Genomic DNA, 19,857 nt, shown 5'->3' on the forward strand with positions numbered 1-19,857 from the left:
ATAAATTCTGCCAGGGTATGTAAACTTATGAGCACATCTGTACAACTTTATAAATGCAGCAAAGTCCCGGGCCCCTTTAGGCCTAGGCCCCTTTCACACTAACGCAACTTCAAAGTTGCACAATTTTACCGCACTTTTGCGGACGTGATTTTGCCGCGATTTCAGGGAATGTCTGTGTAACTCACATCAAAGTTGGACCAAAGTAGTACAGGGACCACTTTGAAGTCTGTGCGACTTGAAGTCGCACAGATATGAATGGTACTCATTGGAAATCATGGGGTACGACTTGACATGCGACTTTGCAGTCCCATGTCACAGGAAAAGTCGCACAAGTGTGAAAGGGGCCTTAAGGACAAGTGACATCCTTCTGAGTAGAGTGGGTTACAAGGCATGGTGGGTGTAATGCAAGACAACAAGAGCTGTGGGAGAGAGGGTTAGGGCCTGGACACCCTTAGGTAGATGCAATGTTAATTGGCAGACTCCGAGACTTCTATAGGCAGACAGCTTTACAGGTAAGGGCCTCCAGTCGGACACCACTTCTGTATAGGTAGGACACTGCCTCCTATGGCAACAGTCTTGTAAGCCTCGGTTCACACTGGGACGACTTGTCAGGCGACCTAAGTCGCCTGACAAGTAGCGTCCCGTTCAGTACAATGGAACCGTTCTAATCGGAGCGACGCAAGTCGCTCCGACTTAGAAAAAGGTTCCTGTACGACTTTGGGGGCTACTTGCATAGACTTCTATAAAGAAGTCGTTTTGCAAGTCGCCCCGGCAGTCGTGTGCAGGTCGCCTCGGTGAGGCGACCTGCAAGTCGTGCCGCCTCTGGTGTGAACCGAGGCTGAAAGTTACTAACGGTAATTGTATCCAACTATTTGCAACACGATTAGTTCTCAATTTACTCCACAATCACTCACTGTGGGTCTTCACTCAACAAGCTCGCAGTCTCTTTAACTAAACTTCAGATCCAATAGTCACTGGATCCCCTGAGCTCTTCTACTGTTAGCACTCAGTATCTTCCTCAAGCGTCACCCCTGCTTCCCTGCTGGGTCCCAGGCTTGGCACTCACAGATACTCTTCAAGCTTCACCCCCGCTGACATGCTAGGTCCCTAGCTTGGCACTTGCTGATGCTCCACAAGCGTCACCTCTGCTGTCCCGCTGGGTCCCTGACTTGGCACTTGCTGAAGTTTTCCCACTTCTTCACCGTCCCCAGCTGGTGAGAAGTCTGCTCTGGTACTGGACTCAGCTTACTCACAGTGGTCCCCGGTAACAAGGTGGATGGTCCCATAGTGGTGACAACTTCCCCTCTACCTCCGACCACGACTGGTTCCCCTGCCGGCGGAACAGCCACTTCTGGTTGGACTACAAGCCGCAGTCCCAACCCAATGCTGCTCTCTTGATTCTGGATAGGCCTCAGACAGCCTAGCAGCCAGATGTTCTCGGGATAAGCCTCAGGTTTATGGCCTAGCAGCCCGGAGCAACATAACACACGTCCACCCAGACAACCGTCTAGGTGGAACAGAACCCCGATCACCTGACTCCATCCAAATAAATAGGCTTTACCAGCAGGCCAAGGGGCCCAAGAAAATCCTGCCCTGAGACACCACATTCATTCATAATCTGTCCTTGCTATGCCCTTGTCTTATCCAATGTCACCAGTTACCAGGCCACCTAGTGACAGATGAGAGAAGTGCAGCAATTCCAGTATTAGGGGGAAATCAACTGATCTCCTAACAATTGGCCAAAGGCAACTATCGCCTGGCCACTAAATTTGCAAGCAGCCCTGCCTAAACATCAGGGTGCTACATAAATCAGACCAAAATAGGGACAAACGAGGGACAGAGGGCCTTGTGTCAGCGTTTAGGCTGGTGGTGACGGTGTTGGGGATATTTTCTTGGCACACTTTGGGCCCCTTAGTAATAATTGAGCATCATTTAAAGTGTAAGTTCACCTTTGCAGAAAAATCTGTAAGGTGAACTTACACTGGACCGCCTCCTCGCACCCCCAGTCCCGTTGACCTGCATGGTGATGATCTCCCGTTATGAGCCCCGGTATAGCCTCCTCACGGCTCCGAGCTTAGAAATCCCCTCAGCTTTCTTTCTCCTTTTTCCCCACTGAGAGGACGGGCTACGTGGGTTCTGATTGGTCTGCACCGCCCATGTGATGGCGCTGACCAATTAGAATGCTCCTAAACGTCCCCCCTCATGGGGGGACGTTTAGATTAAGCTCCGGGGATTTCTAAGCCCCAGAGCTGTGAGGCAGCTATACTGGCGCTCATAATGGCAGATCGCCGCCATCCAGGTCAATGGGACTCAGGGGCAAGGAGGGGGTCCTGTGTAAGTGCACCTTACAGATTTTTCTTACCCTTTAATTTTAATTAATTGGTGAACTTACCCTTTAATTGCCATGGCCTACCTGAATATTGTTGCTGACCATGTCCATCCCTTTATGACTACAGTGTACTCATCTTCTGATGACAACTTCCAGCAAGATATTACACCATGTCACAAAGCTCAAATCATCTCACCACTGGTTCCTTGAACATGAAAATGAGGTCACTGTACTCCAATGGCCTCCACAGTCACCAGATCTCAATCCAATAGAGTACCTTTGGGATGTGGTGGAACAGGAGATTCACATCATGGATGTGCAGCCAATCAATATGGGCCAAAATCTTTGAGGCATGTTTCCAACACCTTGTTGAAGCTATGCCACAAAGAATTAAGGCAGTTCTGAAGGCAAAAGGGGGTCCAACCCAGTACTAATAAGGTGTATCTAATAAAGTGGCCGGTGAGTGTATATTGTTTTTTAGCAGAAGCCCTGGAGAATAAATGGGGGGTGTTGCATATCTTTATGTGACACAATATTTGTGCAGCAGTTTTTTAAACCAAATTTTTTTTGAAAAAAAAAAATACAATGAATATCAATAATGACTTTTAATGCACAAAACCACAATATAATACCCAATTGTTTGGTAAAACATGAAAGATGATGTTACGCCGAGATAATAGATACCAAACATGTCATGCTTTAAAACTGCGTCTGTGTTTTAGAGTGTTGTAATATACTTCTATTGTATTTTCGAACGACAACTATACTGATCAAACGAAAATTGTACGATCTGGTTTTGTATGAGAACATTTTTCGTGCTCGATCCTTAGGATAATTTTGCATGAATTGTGATTGGCTCTCAAAAGCTGTGTACTAACAATTAGATTATCGTACGATCGCTTGGAAAGTGGTATTTTTTGCACGATTTTCCGATCGTGTGTACAGGTTATGACACGTACCTCCCAACTTTTTGAGATGGGAATGAGGGACACCTATTAGCAAAGGTATGTAGACCTTTGCTAATATATGTCCTTTTTTTAACACTAATATTCCTTTATATTGGCTTTTGATTTTGTAAGGTTGAAAGGTTTAGCACTTTTTGAAAGATAGTTTATTTTATGTACAACTATATGGATCAGACCGAAATGAGGGACAGATGAGGAGGAAAGCGGGACTTTATATGGAATGAAGGACAGTCCCTCAGAATCAGGGACAGTTGGGGGCTATGCAAGTAACACTCAGAGGACCAGCCGACTCCTCAAGAGCTTTCCTCAGAATTTGCCTTTAATTGCAGCCACTATCCTTCCCCACGATAACATGCAATAATAAGCAACCTGCAAAAAAAAAAAAACATTTAACGTGAAGAATTCGTGAACAATAAACTAATGTTATACACATATTGTACATGCAATGCCACCAGAAAACCCTGCGCCATTTTCTTTCACGTCAATCTATCAAAGACAACCTAAAAACACCCATTCCCTCAACAAACATGGCCGCCGCACCTTTCCACGCCCCGTTCTTACCCGCCAGAGAGGGCGCGGCTACGTCGCCTCCCTCTTTTCTCCTGCCTCGCCAGTATTGGTGGATCTCAGTTGACGTCAGAGGTGGGTCGTTAGAGACATAAGTTCTCCTGGGCTAGCGCGAGCCATTTTGTGCCTGGCATACCACAAGCGGGAAGACTTACATACTGGAGTCCAGAGCGAGCTACGGATCCCGGCCCCCATACGAAAGCGGTAAATGACGATGAGGGAAAAAACACCACGTACGTTATGGTCGCACCGTGCTCTCTGTACATTACTCGTATTTGGAATGGCGGGCCTGGTGTAGTATTGTGGGGGATGTATGTATGTGTGTGCGTGGGGACAAAGGCAGGCCGCCATTTTGTTTTCTGTGTGAGCGGGAAGAGATGCGTGTAATGGCTCCTCATTTCCTCCATACTTTACCTCAGGGAATCTTTATCAATGGCCATGAGGCTTTTTTTTTTTTTTTTTTTAAAGATTTTAATGCTTGCCCATGTACTGTATAGTCTTTACCGAAGCTGGAATCATTCGCTATGGAAGCAGCCAGGCAGGCCCTTCCTCTGTATAGTGGGATTGTACAGTGTGTGTGGTCAGCTCTGTGCGCCATGTATGTGGGGGAGGGGATCTTTTGTGCTGAGGTGAATGATGGGTGTGTGTATATGTATGTGTGTGTATATATATTTTTTGTATTTCTTTATTTCCTTTATGATGGCCCAGGACTGCTCTTCATTCATTGCTTCTGTTTGTGTGTTCTCTAAGCTCGTCCTTCATGTGAGGAGGAAGTGTCCTGGGTGTCTCCTCATTCCTTTAGTAGTGGATGTAGACTCTGCCGCCATTATACAGGTTTTAAAGCAATGACTGAAGACCAATCCGGCTATGACCATACACTCTACAATCTGGCCTATGAACCCTACACTATACAATCCCGCCTAAGGCGAGTTTCACACCATTGCGGTTCGGCTGCAGTTCACCCATAGTTTCCATTGGGTCACACTCTTCTTGGCCAATTTTCTAAAAGCGTGGCAAAAATGCAGCATGTGTTTTTGGTGCTCTCTGTGTGTGCTCTATAATAAAGTATATGGAAGACCACAGGTACACCCATGCTGTGGCTAAACAGTGCAAAACCGGCCTGAGGGTCCATTTACACCAAAAACTGCAGATCTACTGTACATTTTTTTAAAAAAATTTTTTTCATGCCTTTGAGCATTAATACGATCATACAGTATTTATAGTGTCTTTATTATACAATATTTATATATAGCGTCTTTAATATACTGTGTGCATATAGTGTCTTTATTATACAGTATTTAGCCTCAACAGCTTGAGACGCTCTTTAAGCGTTTACATGCAGCTGATGCATGATTTTCTGGCCACATTTGTCCAATGAGGTCACTTTTTTCTTTTTTGGGCTTTTATGTACAGTGTAATGTACTAGTGCGTTTTTTTTTTTTGTTTTTTTTGTTTTTTTTGTTTTTTTGCGTTTTCTCACTGTACTGAAATGTGAACTGTGTCCACAGGATAACCTGAATCTTGAACTGTATGTGGTTAGAATGCAGTTAAAAAAAAGCACCCATCTGCATCCGGTGTGGATGGGCATTTAAGGCTGGCCATACACTGTACAATCTTAGATTTTCTATACTGTATCCTATTAGGACATGCCTAAAAAAAAAAAATATATATATATATATATATATATATATATATATATATATATATATATATATATATATATATTTTCTCTCCAGTATTGCGTGACATTGGTTTTTGTGCTTTCCTTTCTGCAGAATTAAAGGATTTTTTTTCTTTTTTTTTTTAATTTTTTCCAACATGTTATACCTGCCTACTCTGCAGTGGTTTTGCACAAAACAGCCCCAATCCTTTTTGGGTCACTCGCCAGCGTTCCTGGCCCCTCCCTCCTGCCTAATGCCCATATAACAGTGATGGGGAACCTTGGCACCCCAGATGTTTTGGAACTACATTTCCCATGATGCTCATGTACTCTGCAGCTTAGTTGAGCATCATGGGAAATGTAGTTCCAAAACATCAGTGCTGCCAAGATTTGCCATCACTGCCCTATAGCAAGCAGCTAGCTATGGGAGCACCCAATGCTGTGTGTCCGTTAAAGAGGAAGTTGGCTTCTATGTTTTGGCTTTACCTATAGGTAGTGTAAATAAATATCTCTGAAGCATGCACCGTTTAGGAGATATTTACTGTACATGCAGCCAGTGACCTCGCTGGCGCATGCGCTCTGAAGGAATGGCCGCTCGCACAATATCTTCGGAGCCCTGTGCCATGACGCGTGCATGCGTGAGAGTGATGTCATTGCAGCTCTGGCCAGTCAAAGCCTGAGTCTGCAAACCTGGGTGAAAATGGATGTATTCTCCAGCGATGGCATTGCTGGAAGGCTTCATTTTGAGGTAAGTCACATAATGTGCTAGTATATGATGCATATTAGCACATTATGCTTTTGCTTTGCAGGTAAGGGAAAAAAGTGCAGTGGTTTACAACCGCTTTAAGGCCCCTTTCACACTGGGGCGGTGGGGGCGTCGGCGGTACAACAGTGCTATTTTTAGCGCTGCTGTACCGTCGTTCTTGCAGCGGTATTCGGCCGCTAGCGGTGCAGTTTTAACCCCCGCTGGCGGCCGAAAAAGGGTTAAAATCCCTCGTACAGCGTGGCTATAGCCACGCTGTCCCATTGATTTCAATGGGCAGGAGCGGTGAATACACCGCTCCTTCACCGCTCCAAAAAAGCGGTTTGCAGGACTTTTTTTACCGTCCTGCCTGCACACCGCTTCAGTGTGAAAGCCCTCGGGCTTTCACACTGAACAAACAGCGGAGGCTGTTTAGGGGCGGTTTGCAGGCGGTATTTTTAGCGCAATACCGCCTGCAAACCGCCCAGTGTGTGAAAGGGGTCTAACACAAGCTTGGTCCCTCCCCCACTCTCTCTCCTCATTGGCACACTGGCTGAGATTGACAGTGGTGAGAGCCAGTGGCTTCCACTGCTTTCTCAGCCATTGAGAAGAGCACCAAAACTAATACAAGTTCCCATCTAAACAATACATTCAGTATATACCCAACTGGGCAGGTCTGCTACATAGTAGATCTAATGGAGATTGTATCAATGTATGTCAGCCTTACACGTGGCCATACACTTCAATCAACTTTTTTTCCCCTCAATCTCTTCCAAATTGATCTATAGCAGACACCTCATTCAGTCAATATGCAGAGAAGTGGGTTCTGCTCAATGGTTCAGGTATGATTATAACTTTACAGTTGTAATTTATCAATCACATCTGTTTCTACAGTGTAATCTCAGAAGGTAATCAAAATAAGTTTGTATTCATGAACAGTGAATCTCCATGCAGCAGGTTGATAAAAAATAATTTGCTAGATTTCTGTCTTGGCTGAATGTAAATCCTTACAATCCACTTTTGACTACAGGTAAGCCCATAATAAGGCTTACCTGTAGCTACCCTGGAAATCTCCTAAACCTGCACAGTTTAGGAGATATCCCCTGTATCTGCATGTGCCGACGTCATCGGCATATGCACACTGAAGCAATTGTACATTCGTGCTGTTGCTTTAGTTAGTGTGCAGTTGCCGGAAGCTTCCGCGTGCATGCGCTGGAGGGATGTCGTCATGGCTCCGGCCAATAAAGGCCCCCGGAGCCCACGATACCAGTAAGTAACTCTGGGAGCGATGTGGCCGGAGCTGTGTACGAGGACTGCTGCAGTGGCTTTGCTCTAAGGTAAGTATTTCATAATGAGCTAGTATGCTATGCCTTTTGTTTGCAGGTGTTTTTTGTGGGTTTACAACCACTTTAATGTGATCCAAGGTAAAACCTTCAGAAGGGAGGTTATGGTTATTCAATTTTTTGCAGTTTTGATCAAATTGAGCATCCAAAAAATAAAGAAAATAAATGAGTTGGTAGTGTGCGAGTCGACTATCTATCAACCACTATGTAGTGCAGGGGTCTTTCTAATTTGTGACAAATTCAATGGATTGTTTAGGTTTGTCATATTACCTAGTTTTTTGGTAAATGGAAAGCTCACCACACATGCACATTACAATCTCCTTTATAACAACTATGTAGTGCCTGGGCCTACCCATTTGGGTGCAAATTGGATTGTTTATATAAATCTTCATAAGGTCGATTTGATAACTCCTGAAGTTGATTGTAACGTGTATATGAGGAACACAAAAGAGATTGTACAATCTTATTCTGTAGTATATGGCCAGTTTTAGATTTACCAGGTCTTATATGAGGAAGTGCCTGTAATGCCCAATCAATGAAGATTGCATAATTTTATGTGGTCAGCTTTAGATCTTTTACTGATAAAGCTTCATGATCCTACCTTTCAAAGCCTGTGGCATGGCTGGCCCCCATGGCACAACAATGCCCTATGGTGATGTAGAGGCTAGCAGATGCTATCATATTGAGAGTTCTGACACCAGGGAAGGCCGGGTGCTACAGCAGCTTCAACAAGAGTCCATTTTAGAGTGTAGTTGTGCTGCACTGGCATGGGGACTTTTTTTTTTTTTTTTTTTTTTTTTTATTCACTGGGAGCCGCAGATGAGGTTTGTTGGGGGATGGGAACCTCTCCCTTATTATGTCAGTTTCCTATGAGGGGGAGGGCAATGGAGAAAATTGCAGGGGTTTTTAGTGGTTAGTCAGATAAGAGGCAGGTCCTTTGCCTTCCATTGTTCTTGTGTGTTCCCATTAGGGCCTCATGCACACTGGACATTATAAGATCGCCAATAGCCCACACACCCACACTCTCAAAAATGCAGATAAACGCCAAATAGCCATGCTTTTATCAGGGTAGGAGTGTTTTTGCAGCTGAAAAACTCCACTTAAAACCCACTAGTTCTGGGGGGGTTCCAACCAGAAAACGCCCCCTGCCAAAAAAAGTAATAACAGCCATGTGTGCATGGACACAGGATAACATGCTGGGAAGTTTACTGGCTGCAGAAAAAAGCAGCTGTACAAAATGTGCTTTTTTTTTTTTTTAAGCACCAGGCCTGTACTTCAGTATGGACCAGGGACTCGCAGTGTAGGAGGCTGAAAGTTGTACCTGAGATGCACTTATTTGGTTGTGTGTTCTGTGGGATTTAATGCAAACTAGAGGCTCACCGAATGGAAATTTTGGTGCCGAATGTTTGCACACTGGTCTGCTGGGCTTCCATTGTGGTGTTAAATCCAGCTTGGTGCATTTTTGGTCAGTTAAAAAAATGCACCTAGTTCAAATGCATTGAAAACGTATCAATGCACACCTTTGTTGTGTTTTTGATGTGGTTTTTGAGTCGCATGACCTATGAAAAACACATGAGGGATTTGCGGTAAAAACGCGGTGCGTTTTTGCTGCCATTTATCGGCACCTTTTTTCTTAGCGAACGAATGCCGATAACCCTATTTTAGGACTATGCCTTTAATGCAGAATGCATATTCTGTGCTGTAAGTGCTATTTCCTAAACAAGGCAGACTAACAGAGCCATCCCTGCTGGGAGAACAGTGATTATTTCTGGTGGCTATAGCTGCTGGCAATATTCTCATGCCAAAAATCTGACGTTCTGCTTGTACCCAAATTGATCGTTGGATTGACTTTGGTACATTCAGCCTACCCATACATGGTTCAAATGTCGGCCAGTCCCTGCTGAACTGGCCATGATTCAAACAATCTGTGGCTGACTTTACGTTTCCTCCTGGAGGTTGCTTGGGTTTCCTAGAAAAATTAGCAAATTCTGCGCCTCGGATAAGTAGCCACTGGCAGCAATGATCTTTTTTACCTATTTGCAAGGGGACTCTTCCCACTGACCATTACACTAATAAACTGTAATCTGTAGATCTAGTAATTAGCAGGTGTTCCCTGAACCTGAAACGTTGTTTTAAGGCTTCCTCTGTTAGAAAAGTTGAGGCTGATCTAGATTTTTTTATTAACCAGCTAAGCAGTGCATATTAGTAAAATAGCCACTTAATGAAAGGGATTTTTACTTAAAGAAACCTGATGCGACGGGGCCGTTGTGGTTTTTTTTTATTTTTGAGGAATCTTTTTTTGTGTTTTTTTTTTTTTTCTTGCTCTGGCCCCTGAGACTAGAAGTTCTGACAATCCTTACAATAGTTAGTGGGTGTGGCCTAATGAGGAATATGACATTTGGGGGTCTGTTGCACTAATTTATAAATATACTGTAAAGGCATTTTTTGTGCATAACACATCTTTATGTATTGTCTTCTTGCTAATGAAACTCAATTTTTGACTAATGATATGTACTGAACACAAGCAAAATAGTTTTTTTTATGGTAGCCTTAAAGGATCACTAAAGCTAATATATATATATATATATATATATATATATATATATATATATATATATATATATATATATATATATATATATATATATATATATATATATATATATATATATATATATATATATATATATATATATATATATATATATTATATTATTCTCTATCATGTTATACTTCCACTGTGCAGCTCGTTTTGCACAGAGTAGCCCCAAACCTGGTCTTCTGGGGTCCCTTGGCAGCTGTCTCGGCTCCCCTCGCAAGGGCAATACCTTCATGCGAGCTCCCTCCCTTTCGGGCGCACTCCCATGATACAGCCGGCGGCCATAGCCCCTCACTGTATCACTCGGCCCTGCGCCGCATCATTGGATGTGATTGACAGCAGCGTGAGCCAATGGCTGTGCTGCTTTCAATCCATCCACTCTAGCCAATCAATGGCCAGGCTGAGCGGCGAAGAGTATGTCGTGAGCGAGCGTGGGACTTTCGAGGGGTCAGGCAAAAGAGGGGGGGGGGGGGTGATATTGTCGGATGTTTTTTCACCTTAATGCATAGAATGCATTAAGGTGAGAGAACTTTTACCTTTACAACCCCTTTAACCCAAGGAAATTGGACTAAAAAAAAAAAATGAAAATCTGTGGTTTAGGTTAGGGACACATTAGAGCTGCACGTTTCTGGATAAAATGAGAATCACAATTTTTTTTTTTTTTTCTCTTAGAATAAAGATCACGGTTCTCCGAGTAACAATTTTTCACATTTATACCAAAAAAAAAAATTGGGCAAATTTTACTGTTTGTTTTTAATTCATTGAAGCATATTTTTTTTCCCACTGCTGTAATGTCGGATATCACATGTGATTTACACCTAACTGCTGGGTAAATCGCATGCGATGTCTGTGCTTTGCTAATTCAGCCATACAAACTGTATGGCTAAATTTACATCGCACTCAAACCAAACTCGTGCAGGACCCTTCCTTTTTTTTTTTTTTTGCCGCTCCAGAAGCGGATCGCATGGGTGTTCACACACCCATGCAATCTGATTCCTGTCCCAATTGAAAGTTTGCATAGTGCAGTGTGAACCGCCAGCGAGAGGCATGCGATGCAGGAACACCCGTACTGGATTCACAGGGTTCCTGCATCGCTGCAGTGTGAACTGAGCCTAAGTGCTTAAACTGACCTCAATTACAGACCAACGTTCATTACTTTGATCTAAAAGAACCAAGAGATACATTGCTTCTCTTTATTGCTGTTGATAAACATTTGCCCACTAAGCTTTGGGGGGGGGTGCTTTTTTTTTTTTTTTTTTTGCTGTAAAATTGTGAGGGAAGTTGGCTCGCAATAACTATTTTTTAACGATTAATCGTGTAACACTAAAACTCAGCCCAGTGGCTTTACTCAGCAATTTTCTCGAATTGAGAGAGATATAGATCTCTTAATTTTTTTTTATCATCTTACTGATTTACTGAAACGTCATTTTCTGTGTATGCCTTAGGACTGAAATCCAAAACATGGTAATAACCATATTTGTCTTTGTTACAGCCATGCACCGTGACTCTTGTCCGCTAGACTGCAAAGTCTATGTAGGAAATCTTGGAAACAATGGAAATAAAACGGAACTTGAGCGGGCTTTTGGCTACTATGGACCTCTTCGTAGCGTGTGGGTTGCCAGGAATCCCCCTGGCTTTGCATTCGTAGAATTTGAAGATCCTAGAGATGCAGCAGATGCGGTTAGAGAGCTTGATGGACGGTAATTTCCTTCACTTGCTTTTCAAAATAGTTCTCTGATATGCATTTGTAGTAATGCTCTTGGTTGCACATATCCACAATGTGTTTTAGATGTAGGTTTCCCACCCCCAAAATGAACACTGTTGCTGACTAAGGTATAAGAATAGGACATGTAAGAGATATAGAGAATATATACTCTCGAAGTATTCCTCTAGTAAAACTATACAATTTTTATGTTTTTGGGCTTTTTGACCTGCTTGGTATCAAATAACTAGAGGGAAAGTGAAGCTAAGCGTTACTCTCTATCTTGTTACCGCAGGGAAACCACCTTGGGTGGTCAGAATGTTTAGGTTTGCTAATATGCGCTTGCTGGGTGGATGGGTTTAGCTTGGTCAAACTACCAACCCTTCTACCTTCTGGAAATACATTAGAGCATGTAGGTATTCTGGGTATTTGATATGCAGGTACATTTTGGGGGTGCCTGTGATGTGCTAAAATAAAATTTTAAGGAGAGAGCACAGGTCTGCTTGGGTAAGTTTTAAACATTCATACTTAACCGCATGTGTTTGTTTTTCTCAGGACAATGTGTGGATGTCGCGTTAGGGTTGAATTATCGAATGGTGAAAAACGAAGCCGGAATCGTGGTCCTCCGCCATCTTGGAACAGGAGGCCTAGGGATGATTACCGTAGGAGGAGTCCTCCTCCAAGACGCAGGTATTATACCAAACTTTGTTACTTAGTGTATAATAAAGATGTATTTTAACTTTGTAAGAGCAAGCCCTACCATCTCTTCAGAAATGGTTTCTTTTAATGGTGTGTTTGTGTTTAAATACTGCAATCCATTCAGAGTGCTGTGCCAGTTACCCATGCCTTAAGCTTGCTTACATTTAATTGTTTCCCTCCCTTTGCTTTACCTAGGCATCATTTGTCACTTCTGAAATGACCTATGACTAGGTGAAACAAATTTTGCTTAAGTAAACCAAAATCCTCTGGATTTACCTTATTTTTAATTGTACTATAGATACACAGGTGTTTGTGCAATAGTGCACATCTTTTTACATAAACATTGTCAAAACTATCATTTGCTCACTGTAATGTTTTCTACATTACACATCTTTTTAATTCTTTGTACCGGTTTTGGTTTGCAAAATCTTTATTTGTAATGAAAACCTCCCTGGTTTTGTTTCGTGTACTTCATAAGTGCCACTGTGTGGGTAATATAGTGCATTTGGTCTCTGCAGAGAGCACAGTTGGAAGGTTTCTCTCCTTCACCATATTGCACATGGGTACATGCCTTGTTGCAATCCCCATATTCAGGCTGGGCTGTGTAGTAGATCTGCAATGATCAGTATGCATCATAGGAGCTTTAACATGAGTCACTGGGTTGACTGCAGGGAGGAGAGATACCGTTCTCTGATCTTTTGATGAATGTTCTCTTTAGAAATCAAAACGTAGCTGGTCTTATGCAGCTCTTTGTGATCTGTGTAGAGGAATCCTCTGTTTATGGAGACATTTAACAAAACCAGTTTTTTTTTTTTTTTTTTTTTTTTTTTTTTTTTTTGCGGGAAGGGGGACGGTTTGCTGCTTGCTTTATAGTCTATGAATGTAAAGGCACACATGGGCCTATTTATAAAGAGGCAAAGTCAAAACTTCACCTTATTTTATATGGAAAAAGAAATTGCCATTATTTCACAGCTTTACATTGCCATACAATTGATTTGAAATCCACTCCTGTTGGAGATCAGCCTGTCCATAAAGCAAAGCTTTGAAATTTTTATTTTATATATCACCCTTGCAGTTTGTCTCTCACCTTCCAAATCAGATTTTTTTTTTTTTTTTTGTGTTCGATAATTAAGACACTTGTGAAATATGGCATAGATGGGGTGATCTATACAAAATGTATTTATATACAATTTGTTTATAAATGGGCCCTTAATTGAAAAGCTTTGCTAGATTCTGTTGGGTAAACATTTTATCAGGAGATGAGCAGCACACTTCAGTGTTTTTACTATTTTATCCCCCTTCATGCTGCAAATATATATATTTCAGGGCCCCTTCACATTGGTGTCACAGTAAAAAATAGGTTACTGCTGTGAATGTTGCCACTCAGTAGGACTTACCATTTTTATTTAGATTGGCACCCTTATGCTGTATCCTTTTCAGTGCACCTGTTGTAAAGCACATCACAACACACATGGCATGCGCTGAATTGTTGAAGCTGCAGGTGCGTTAAGGTATACTGCCAGCATTTTTCAGAATTAATGAGGTTGCTTTGGTGCAGGCTACCGTAACACACAAAAATGCATTGCTTTATGCATCATGTGAATGGGCCCTTAATGCACTAGGATGACCAGTTGTCATAAGTGTAATTTTAAAGTGCAAATTAGTGTGCAGCTTTTGTCTTTATCAGGTCCAGCTATGGATTTCATGCTTGCTTATGTCAGACTCATCTTTTTTTTTTTTTTAATACTTTGTAGTTTTTAAAATTAATAGTTGCAAGATACAGTTTAAGTATACCCCATCAGTTAAAAGTAGGTAGTTATACTGATGGTTTGTTTTTGTTTGTTTTTTTGTTTGTATTTCTTTTGTGTGTACTTTTGGTCCATCTAATAAAAATGAAACCCGTTACAGAGTCACCATCATGTCTCTTCTCACCACCCTCTGGGTCTACATTAGCCAGTCAACTAGCCCTTTCAGCGTCATGTGACCAGCGCGCCCCATTCAGCTTGGCTGGTGTCGTATCACATGACCCAGGCATGGCCAGTCATCAGGTTGCACCGCCCTTTGGTTCCCGAGCATGCTGTCCACTCAGCCTTCCTACTCTCCAACCTTAACCAAAACTCGGCAGCAGCCCACCTTCAGCGCCCACACATTACCGGCCAATCTGCACAGCTGTTAACTTTGACAAAATGTCTTCACAACAACTGCAGCACCAGCCTACGGCTAACCAAAAAAAGCAGGAAAAACCACATCATCCCCCTTCGCAAACCATCTAAATTCAACGCAACACCTGGCAAAACTTATCTACAAATGCTACTTGGCCACCTGTCCGGCATCTTCGCCATTTCTAGCTTGTTGAAACCCCAAAAACTAGTAAGTTTTTTCCTGCTTATACAGAGTTTTCTGCTGGTTTAAGTTAGACTTTAAGCAGCTTTTGTAAGAGGTAATTTTTTTTTTCTACTTTGCTCAATCTAAGGCTGGCTGTGCATAAACTTGAAGGTAAATTGCTAAAAAAAATTTGGAGCTTTTAAGGGTGATAGACTAATCTTTTTATCATTGAAACTGGGCCAGTGTATGAGCTGTACATGATTGCTGTCCCAGCTCTAGGTTTTGTAAGTTATCTATCATCTTTAAATGTTTGATATTCATTACTAACCCACCATTCAATTTAGCTAACAAATTTTGAGACTGTAATAGGTTGCTGAATGTTCCCTAAATCAGATGTGCTATATTTATTTTTTCCAAATTTCCCTAATTTTGCAAGTGCATACTGCGTGCACATTTTGATTCTACTAAGACCACCGGGTTTGCATGATTGGAGGATTTTTTTAAAAAAATTTTTCCAAGCCAGTCTGGGTTCACAAGTGGTGTTCAGATTAAACAGTTCACAGCTAGCAGGCTGACGAGTATGAGTCCCTTAGTGGAAGTTTATTTGACGACTATTTAATTTTCCATTTTCAGTTTCTCTTCCCAACCTTCTAGGTGGTAGCGATGGTTTATATTTGTACGTAGGTATAAATTGCTTTGGTCTTCACTGAGCGGATTTAGGTATTCCTATGTTCCGCATCAAGGACTAAACTTAATTTTGTTTTTTGTTTTTTTCTTTTGCACTAGATCTCCAAGGAGGAGGAGCTTTTCCCGTAGCCGTAGTAGGTAAGGTTCTTATCTTGTATTAGTGTGCATATAATGCAATAAACTAAAGGTGGCTTTTTTTTTTTTTTTTTTATAGCTCGAAGGGGCTAAGAACTGACAGCCAGCGCTAAGGCTGAGAACTGAGTGAACAATCACCGCTGATTGTTCGTTTCTCAGAGCTCCTTGAGCAGAGAGCTGGTGTCATTGGCTCTGTTATGGTGTAGCATAGGTTTTTTGTGTCTTTACTACAACAAATGGCCCTTTTTGGTTGCCAACTGTCTATAGGTCAACCACAAGCAATTATGCATCTTGTAAGCAAGTGAGCTGAGCATACATGGTTAACATATGGGGGAGGGGGGATGTATAGAGATGGATAATTTTATTTTTTATATCTAGACAGATATTGCTTAGATTCAGGATTATTTTGTTTTAATGCCTTATAATATTCATTACATATCAATGGATCACTATGTAGTGGTTTTAATCAAGCAACTTTTTAAATAAGACAGAATGCCTTTCTTTAAACCTGGTACACATGGGCTGAATATTGACTGGTCAACAGCAACCAGCCAACGTTTGGCCCATGTACACCAGCTTGTCTGAAAGAAGCCGGCCGAATGGGCATGCTGGAAACCAGCTTTAATTGGCACTGCGGTGTGTTCTGGCGGGGTGCCAGTCCCCCTGTCAACATTATAGCTCAATAGGGAGATTGCTTTACATCGGCTCGTTGGTACAGCAGACTACCGCGGAGCTATTTTAGTTTGATTTTTCCCCTCTCCATTCAGCCCCCTGGTTTTAACAAAAAAAAAAAACAGTGTACTAGGCTTAACCTTTCGGTCCAGCTGGTTTGTGTGATAAGATGCATAAACAGAAGATAACTGATGTTGGAAACATCAGCAGAAAAAAGTATGCCAATATAAACTTCAGTAGAAGGCAGGTAGCACACGCTCCACATCCCTTGTGGGGTTGTTTGTTTATAACACACAAAAAACGACAATTTTGAAGAAAAAACACGTTATTTTCTGCTATAAAACCCTCCCAATAAATTTTTTGAAAGATCTAATTTCTTCATCCATTTAGGCCAATTTGTATTCTGCTACCTATTTTTGGTTAAAAAAAAAAACCCTTTTAAGTATATATTGATTGGTTTGCGCAAAAGTTATAGCGTCTACAAAATATGGGAGATTTATGGCTTATTTTACTACTAGTAAAACTTTTTTTGGGGGGGGGGGGGGGGGGGAGACCAGTGCTAAAAATATGCATTCTACTAATGGCACTGGCAGGGAAGGGGTTAACATCAGGGGCAATCAATGGGTTAAATGTGTTACCTCACTGTGTTCTAACTGTAAGGGGGGGGGGGCTGCCTGGAACACAGATCTGTCTTCCTGCATAGCAGAAAGACAGGATCTGTGCCATCCCCTGTCTGAACAGAGATCTGCTTTGTTTACTATGGCAGATCCCTGTTCTGTCACTGCGAAGAACGATCGCTGGCTGACATTGAGTCCGCCAGACCCACTGACTGGCTCTCCCGCTGGCCAATGAGCACTCACGTCCACAGATTGCCATGTACAAGCTTGACATTATTATTTTTTAACCTATGGCTGTTTGTGCAGCCGAGTCAACATACTGCAGTATAACTGCGGTGGCTGTTCAGCAAGCGGTTAAAGGGGGTTGATCACAATTGGAAATGGTGTTTAATGTGTGTTGCTGTGCAGGACCATTTTCGGTTGATGTGGAATGGATCACACGGGTAGTAAAATACTGTGTGCAGCATATGTAGGATCTTTCCTTGGTGTGTTGGTTGAAATACACTATTTTTCTGCATTCTGGAATTCAACTAAATGCACGGCAACCTGAACTTATGAACAAGCCCATGTATTATCAGACCTTTTACATTGAGAATGTTGATTGTTGGTCCCAAAATTAACTGGATTTAATGAATGTGAGTGATGTTTCTAAAATGTTAGTTTTTCAGTTTCATGTAATCGTGTGGTTTTTTTTTTCCCCTCCAGGTCCCTTTCTAGAGATCGTAGAAGAGAGAGATCTTTGTCCAGAGAAAGGAACCACAAACCATCACGTTCATTTTCTAGATCAAGAAGGTAATTTGTAGTGATATTGTGAAGTGCACAAACCTCAAAGTGAAGATTACAGACTGCACGATACTAAGACCCCCTTTCACACTGAAGGTGTTATTCAGGCATTTTAGTGCTGAAAATAGCACCTGTAAAACGCCTCCCGTGTCTCCCCAGTGTGAAAGCCAGAGTGCTTTCACACTGGGGCAGTGCACTTGCAGGACGTTGGGGAAAAGTCCTGCAAGCAGCATCTTTTGGGGCAGTTTGGGAACAGTGTGTACGCCGCTCTCAAAAGACACTGCAGCACGGGAGCCTTTAAACCCATATTCGGCGAATAGCGAGGGTTAAAAGCTAAAACGACGGCACTACAGTATTAAAGGGATCTTATTATATTTTGAAGGTACTCGAAGCATCTGTAATTTGTCAACAGTTAGCATATTGAGATGCACCCTGCTTTGCCTTGTGGCATGTGCTGAGACTTTAAAAAAAAAAAAAAACCCACAATTGTTTTAAGTAGCATTTATTCTCGGTCTGTTTCTTGTAGTGACAGCTATGTTTCCATTTTAAACGGAAATATTTTTATTATGTTGCAATGAAAACTTTTATTCTTGTGGTAATTTTTTTTTTTTTCCCTTTTTCACAGCCGTTCCAGGTCAAACGAAAGAAAATAACATGGCTGCCTTCAACTGTGTACAGATGATGGAAAGATTTTTTGTTTTTTGACATGCTTTTTAAACTTTTTTTTTATTAGGTGTTCACATTGTATGTCTTGTAACAAGTGATGGAAAATGTGGTTCTATTATGTTTCCAGACAGAAAAACTGGCAAATAAACCTAACTTTATACTGTATGTTACAATTCAGTTTTTGTTGCCCAAACCCTGATATTTGTTATACATCTTTATTTCTATTTGAAATGTACCATACCCACACATTGTAATACATAACATAAAGCGTTCTTCTTTTCTGCAAGCTACATTGGTTTCTAGAGGGTACAACTCTTGCATTGTTACTTGAGTAATCCATGCAACTGGTCTGAGGCATGTCCTGTACTAAAGCCTGATAAATTGAAGTGATGTAAAATGTGCTGGAGCTTTACTGTAAGCATACTGAAATGTAACATGTTACATTGTGACTGAGTGAATTGGGTATGGCATTCTATCATTGGCAGTCTCAGGATCACTTTTTGCATGTAGTCGCTATCCAAATGCAGGCTCTTATACAAGATTGCACTAGGACACTATGCTATAAATGGGTGTGGATCACTTTCAAGACTACATGGCCACTAGATGCTTGACTATATAGAATGTGATTTAATGTTTGGCCAAAAGCACTGAGCAGCTTTGGACTACCAATCCAGAGGAATTACAAATCTGGGTCTTGCACCCAATTTCTCTAACCCTTAAATATGGACAATAGTCTATGCGGGCACAATGTGAAGATCTTGGTACTTAATAGTATGTTTTTTTTTTTTTTGTTTTTTTTTTTTTAAATTTCGGCTGTAAATCTATGTGCTTTAGTAATTTTTCTTTCAGTAGAAGTGGAAGGCTTTATTGCACCTTGCATTTGTTTGTGTGCTGTAAAGATTACAAGCAACATAAAGTAAATGTATTGTAACATTGTTGATGTACAGATTCCAGGCTCCCTCCCCCACCTTAATCTATTAACCCCTGTGACTTGATTTTTTTTTTTTCTTTTTTTGGGATTAAAGTTTGGTTAAAATACTGTATACAATGTTTGGTTAATATAAGGTTTCAGTATATCTCTGAATTAATTATTTTGTCGAGGGAGGTGTTCAACAGGGTGGTCCCCCACTTTTTATTTTACAAAAGGTTTTTAAATGACTGCCTAAAAAAATCTAAAGCATACAAGCTCGTTATAGCCTCCTGTCCTAAAACGATAGGTGTTCCCTGTGTGGGAAGCCTACCAATGATGGAGATGAGGGGAAAGGTACTAGCCCATGTTGTGTTTTTTAAATGAACCCATGTCGGCCAACCCCTGGGTTTTTTTATTTTAGAGCCAGGGTGCAGGAGTCAAATTGTGACCTGCCAT

General features: G+C 41.7%; 1 protein-coding gene across 3 annotated transcripts; it reads left to right on the plus strand.

The window, feature by feature from the left end:
- The first annotated feature begins 3,902 nt into the window (after positions 1 to 3,902).
- SRSF3 (serine and arginine rich splicing factor 3) lies at positions 3,903 to 18,656 on the plus strand. 3 transcript variants are annotated; one of them, XR_012241684.1, is made up of 6 exons: positions 3,903 to 4,094; positions 11,698 to 11,905; positions 12,463 to 12,597; positions 14,515 to 14,976; positions 15,718 to 15,756; positions 17,748 to 17,834. XR_012241684.1 is itself a non-coding variant. In XM_073615655.1 (6 exons), the coding sequence occupies exons 1-6, from the start codon at positions 4,070 to 4,072 to the stop codon at positions 18,476 to 18,478; spliced, it is 522 nt and encodes a 173-aa protein (XP_073471756.1). In that variant the 5' UTR covers positions 3,907 to 4,069; the 3' UTR covers positions 18,479 to 18,656. The 3 variants fall into 3 exon arrangements, 2 of the variants coding, with proteins under 2 accessions (XP_073471756.1, XP_073471757.1); XM_073615655.1 differs by lacking the exon at positions 14,515 to 14,976 and adding an exon at positions 18,451 to 18,656 and having other exon boundaries at positions 3,907 to 4,094; XM_073615656.1 differs by lacking the exon at positions 14,515 to 14,976 and adding an exon at positions 18,451 to 18,656 and having other exon boundaries at positions 3,907 to 4,065.
- Positions 18,657 to 19,857: the final 1,201 nt, after the last annotated feature.

The sequence above is a fragment of the Aquarana catesbeiana genome, linkage group LG02, assembly GCF_042186555.1.
Source record: "Aquarana catesbeiana isolate 2022-GZ linkage group LG02, ASM4218655v1, whole genome shotgun sequence".
In the NCBI taxonomy this organism is placed as follows: Eukaryota; Metazoa; Chordata; class Amphibia; order Anura; family Ranidae; genus Aquarana; species Aquarana catesbeiana.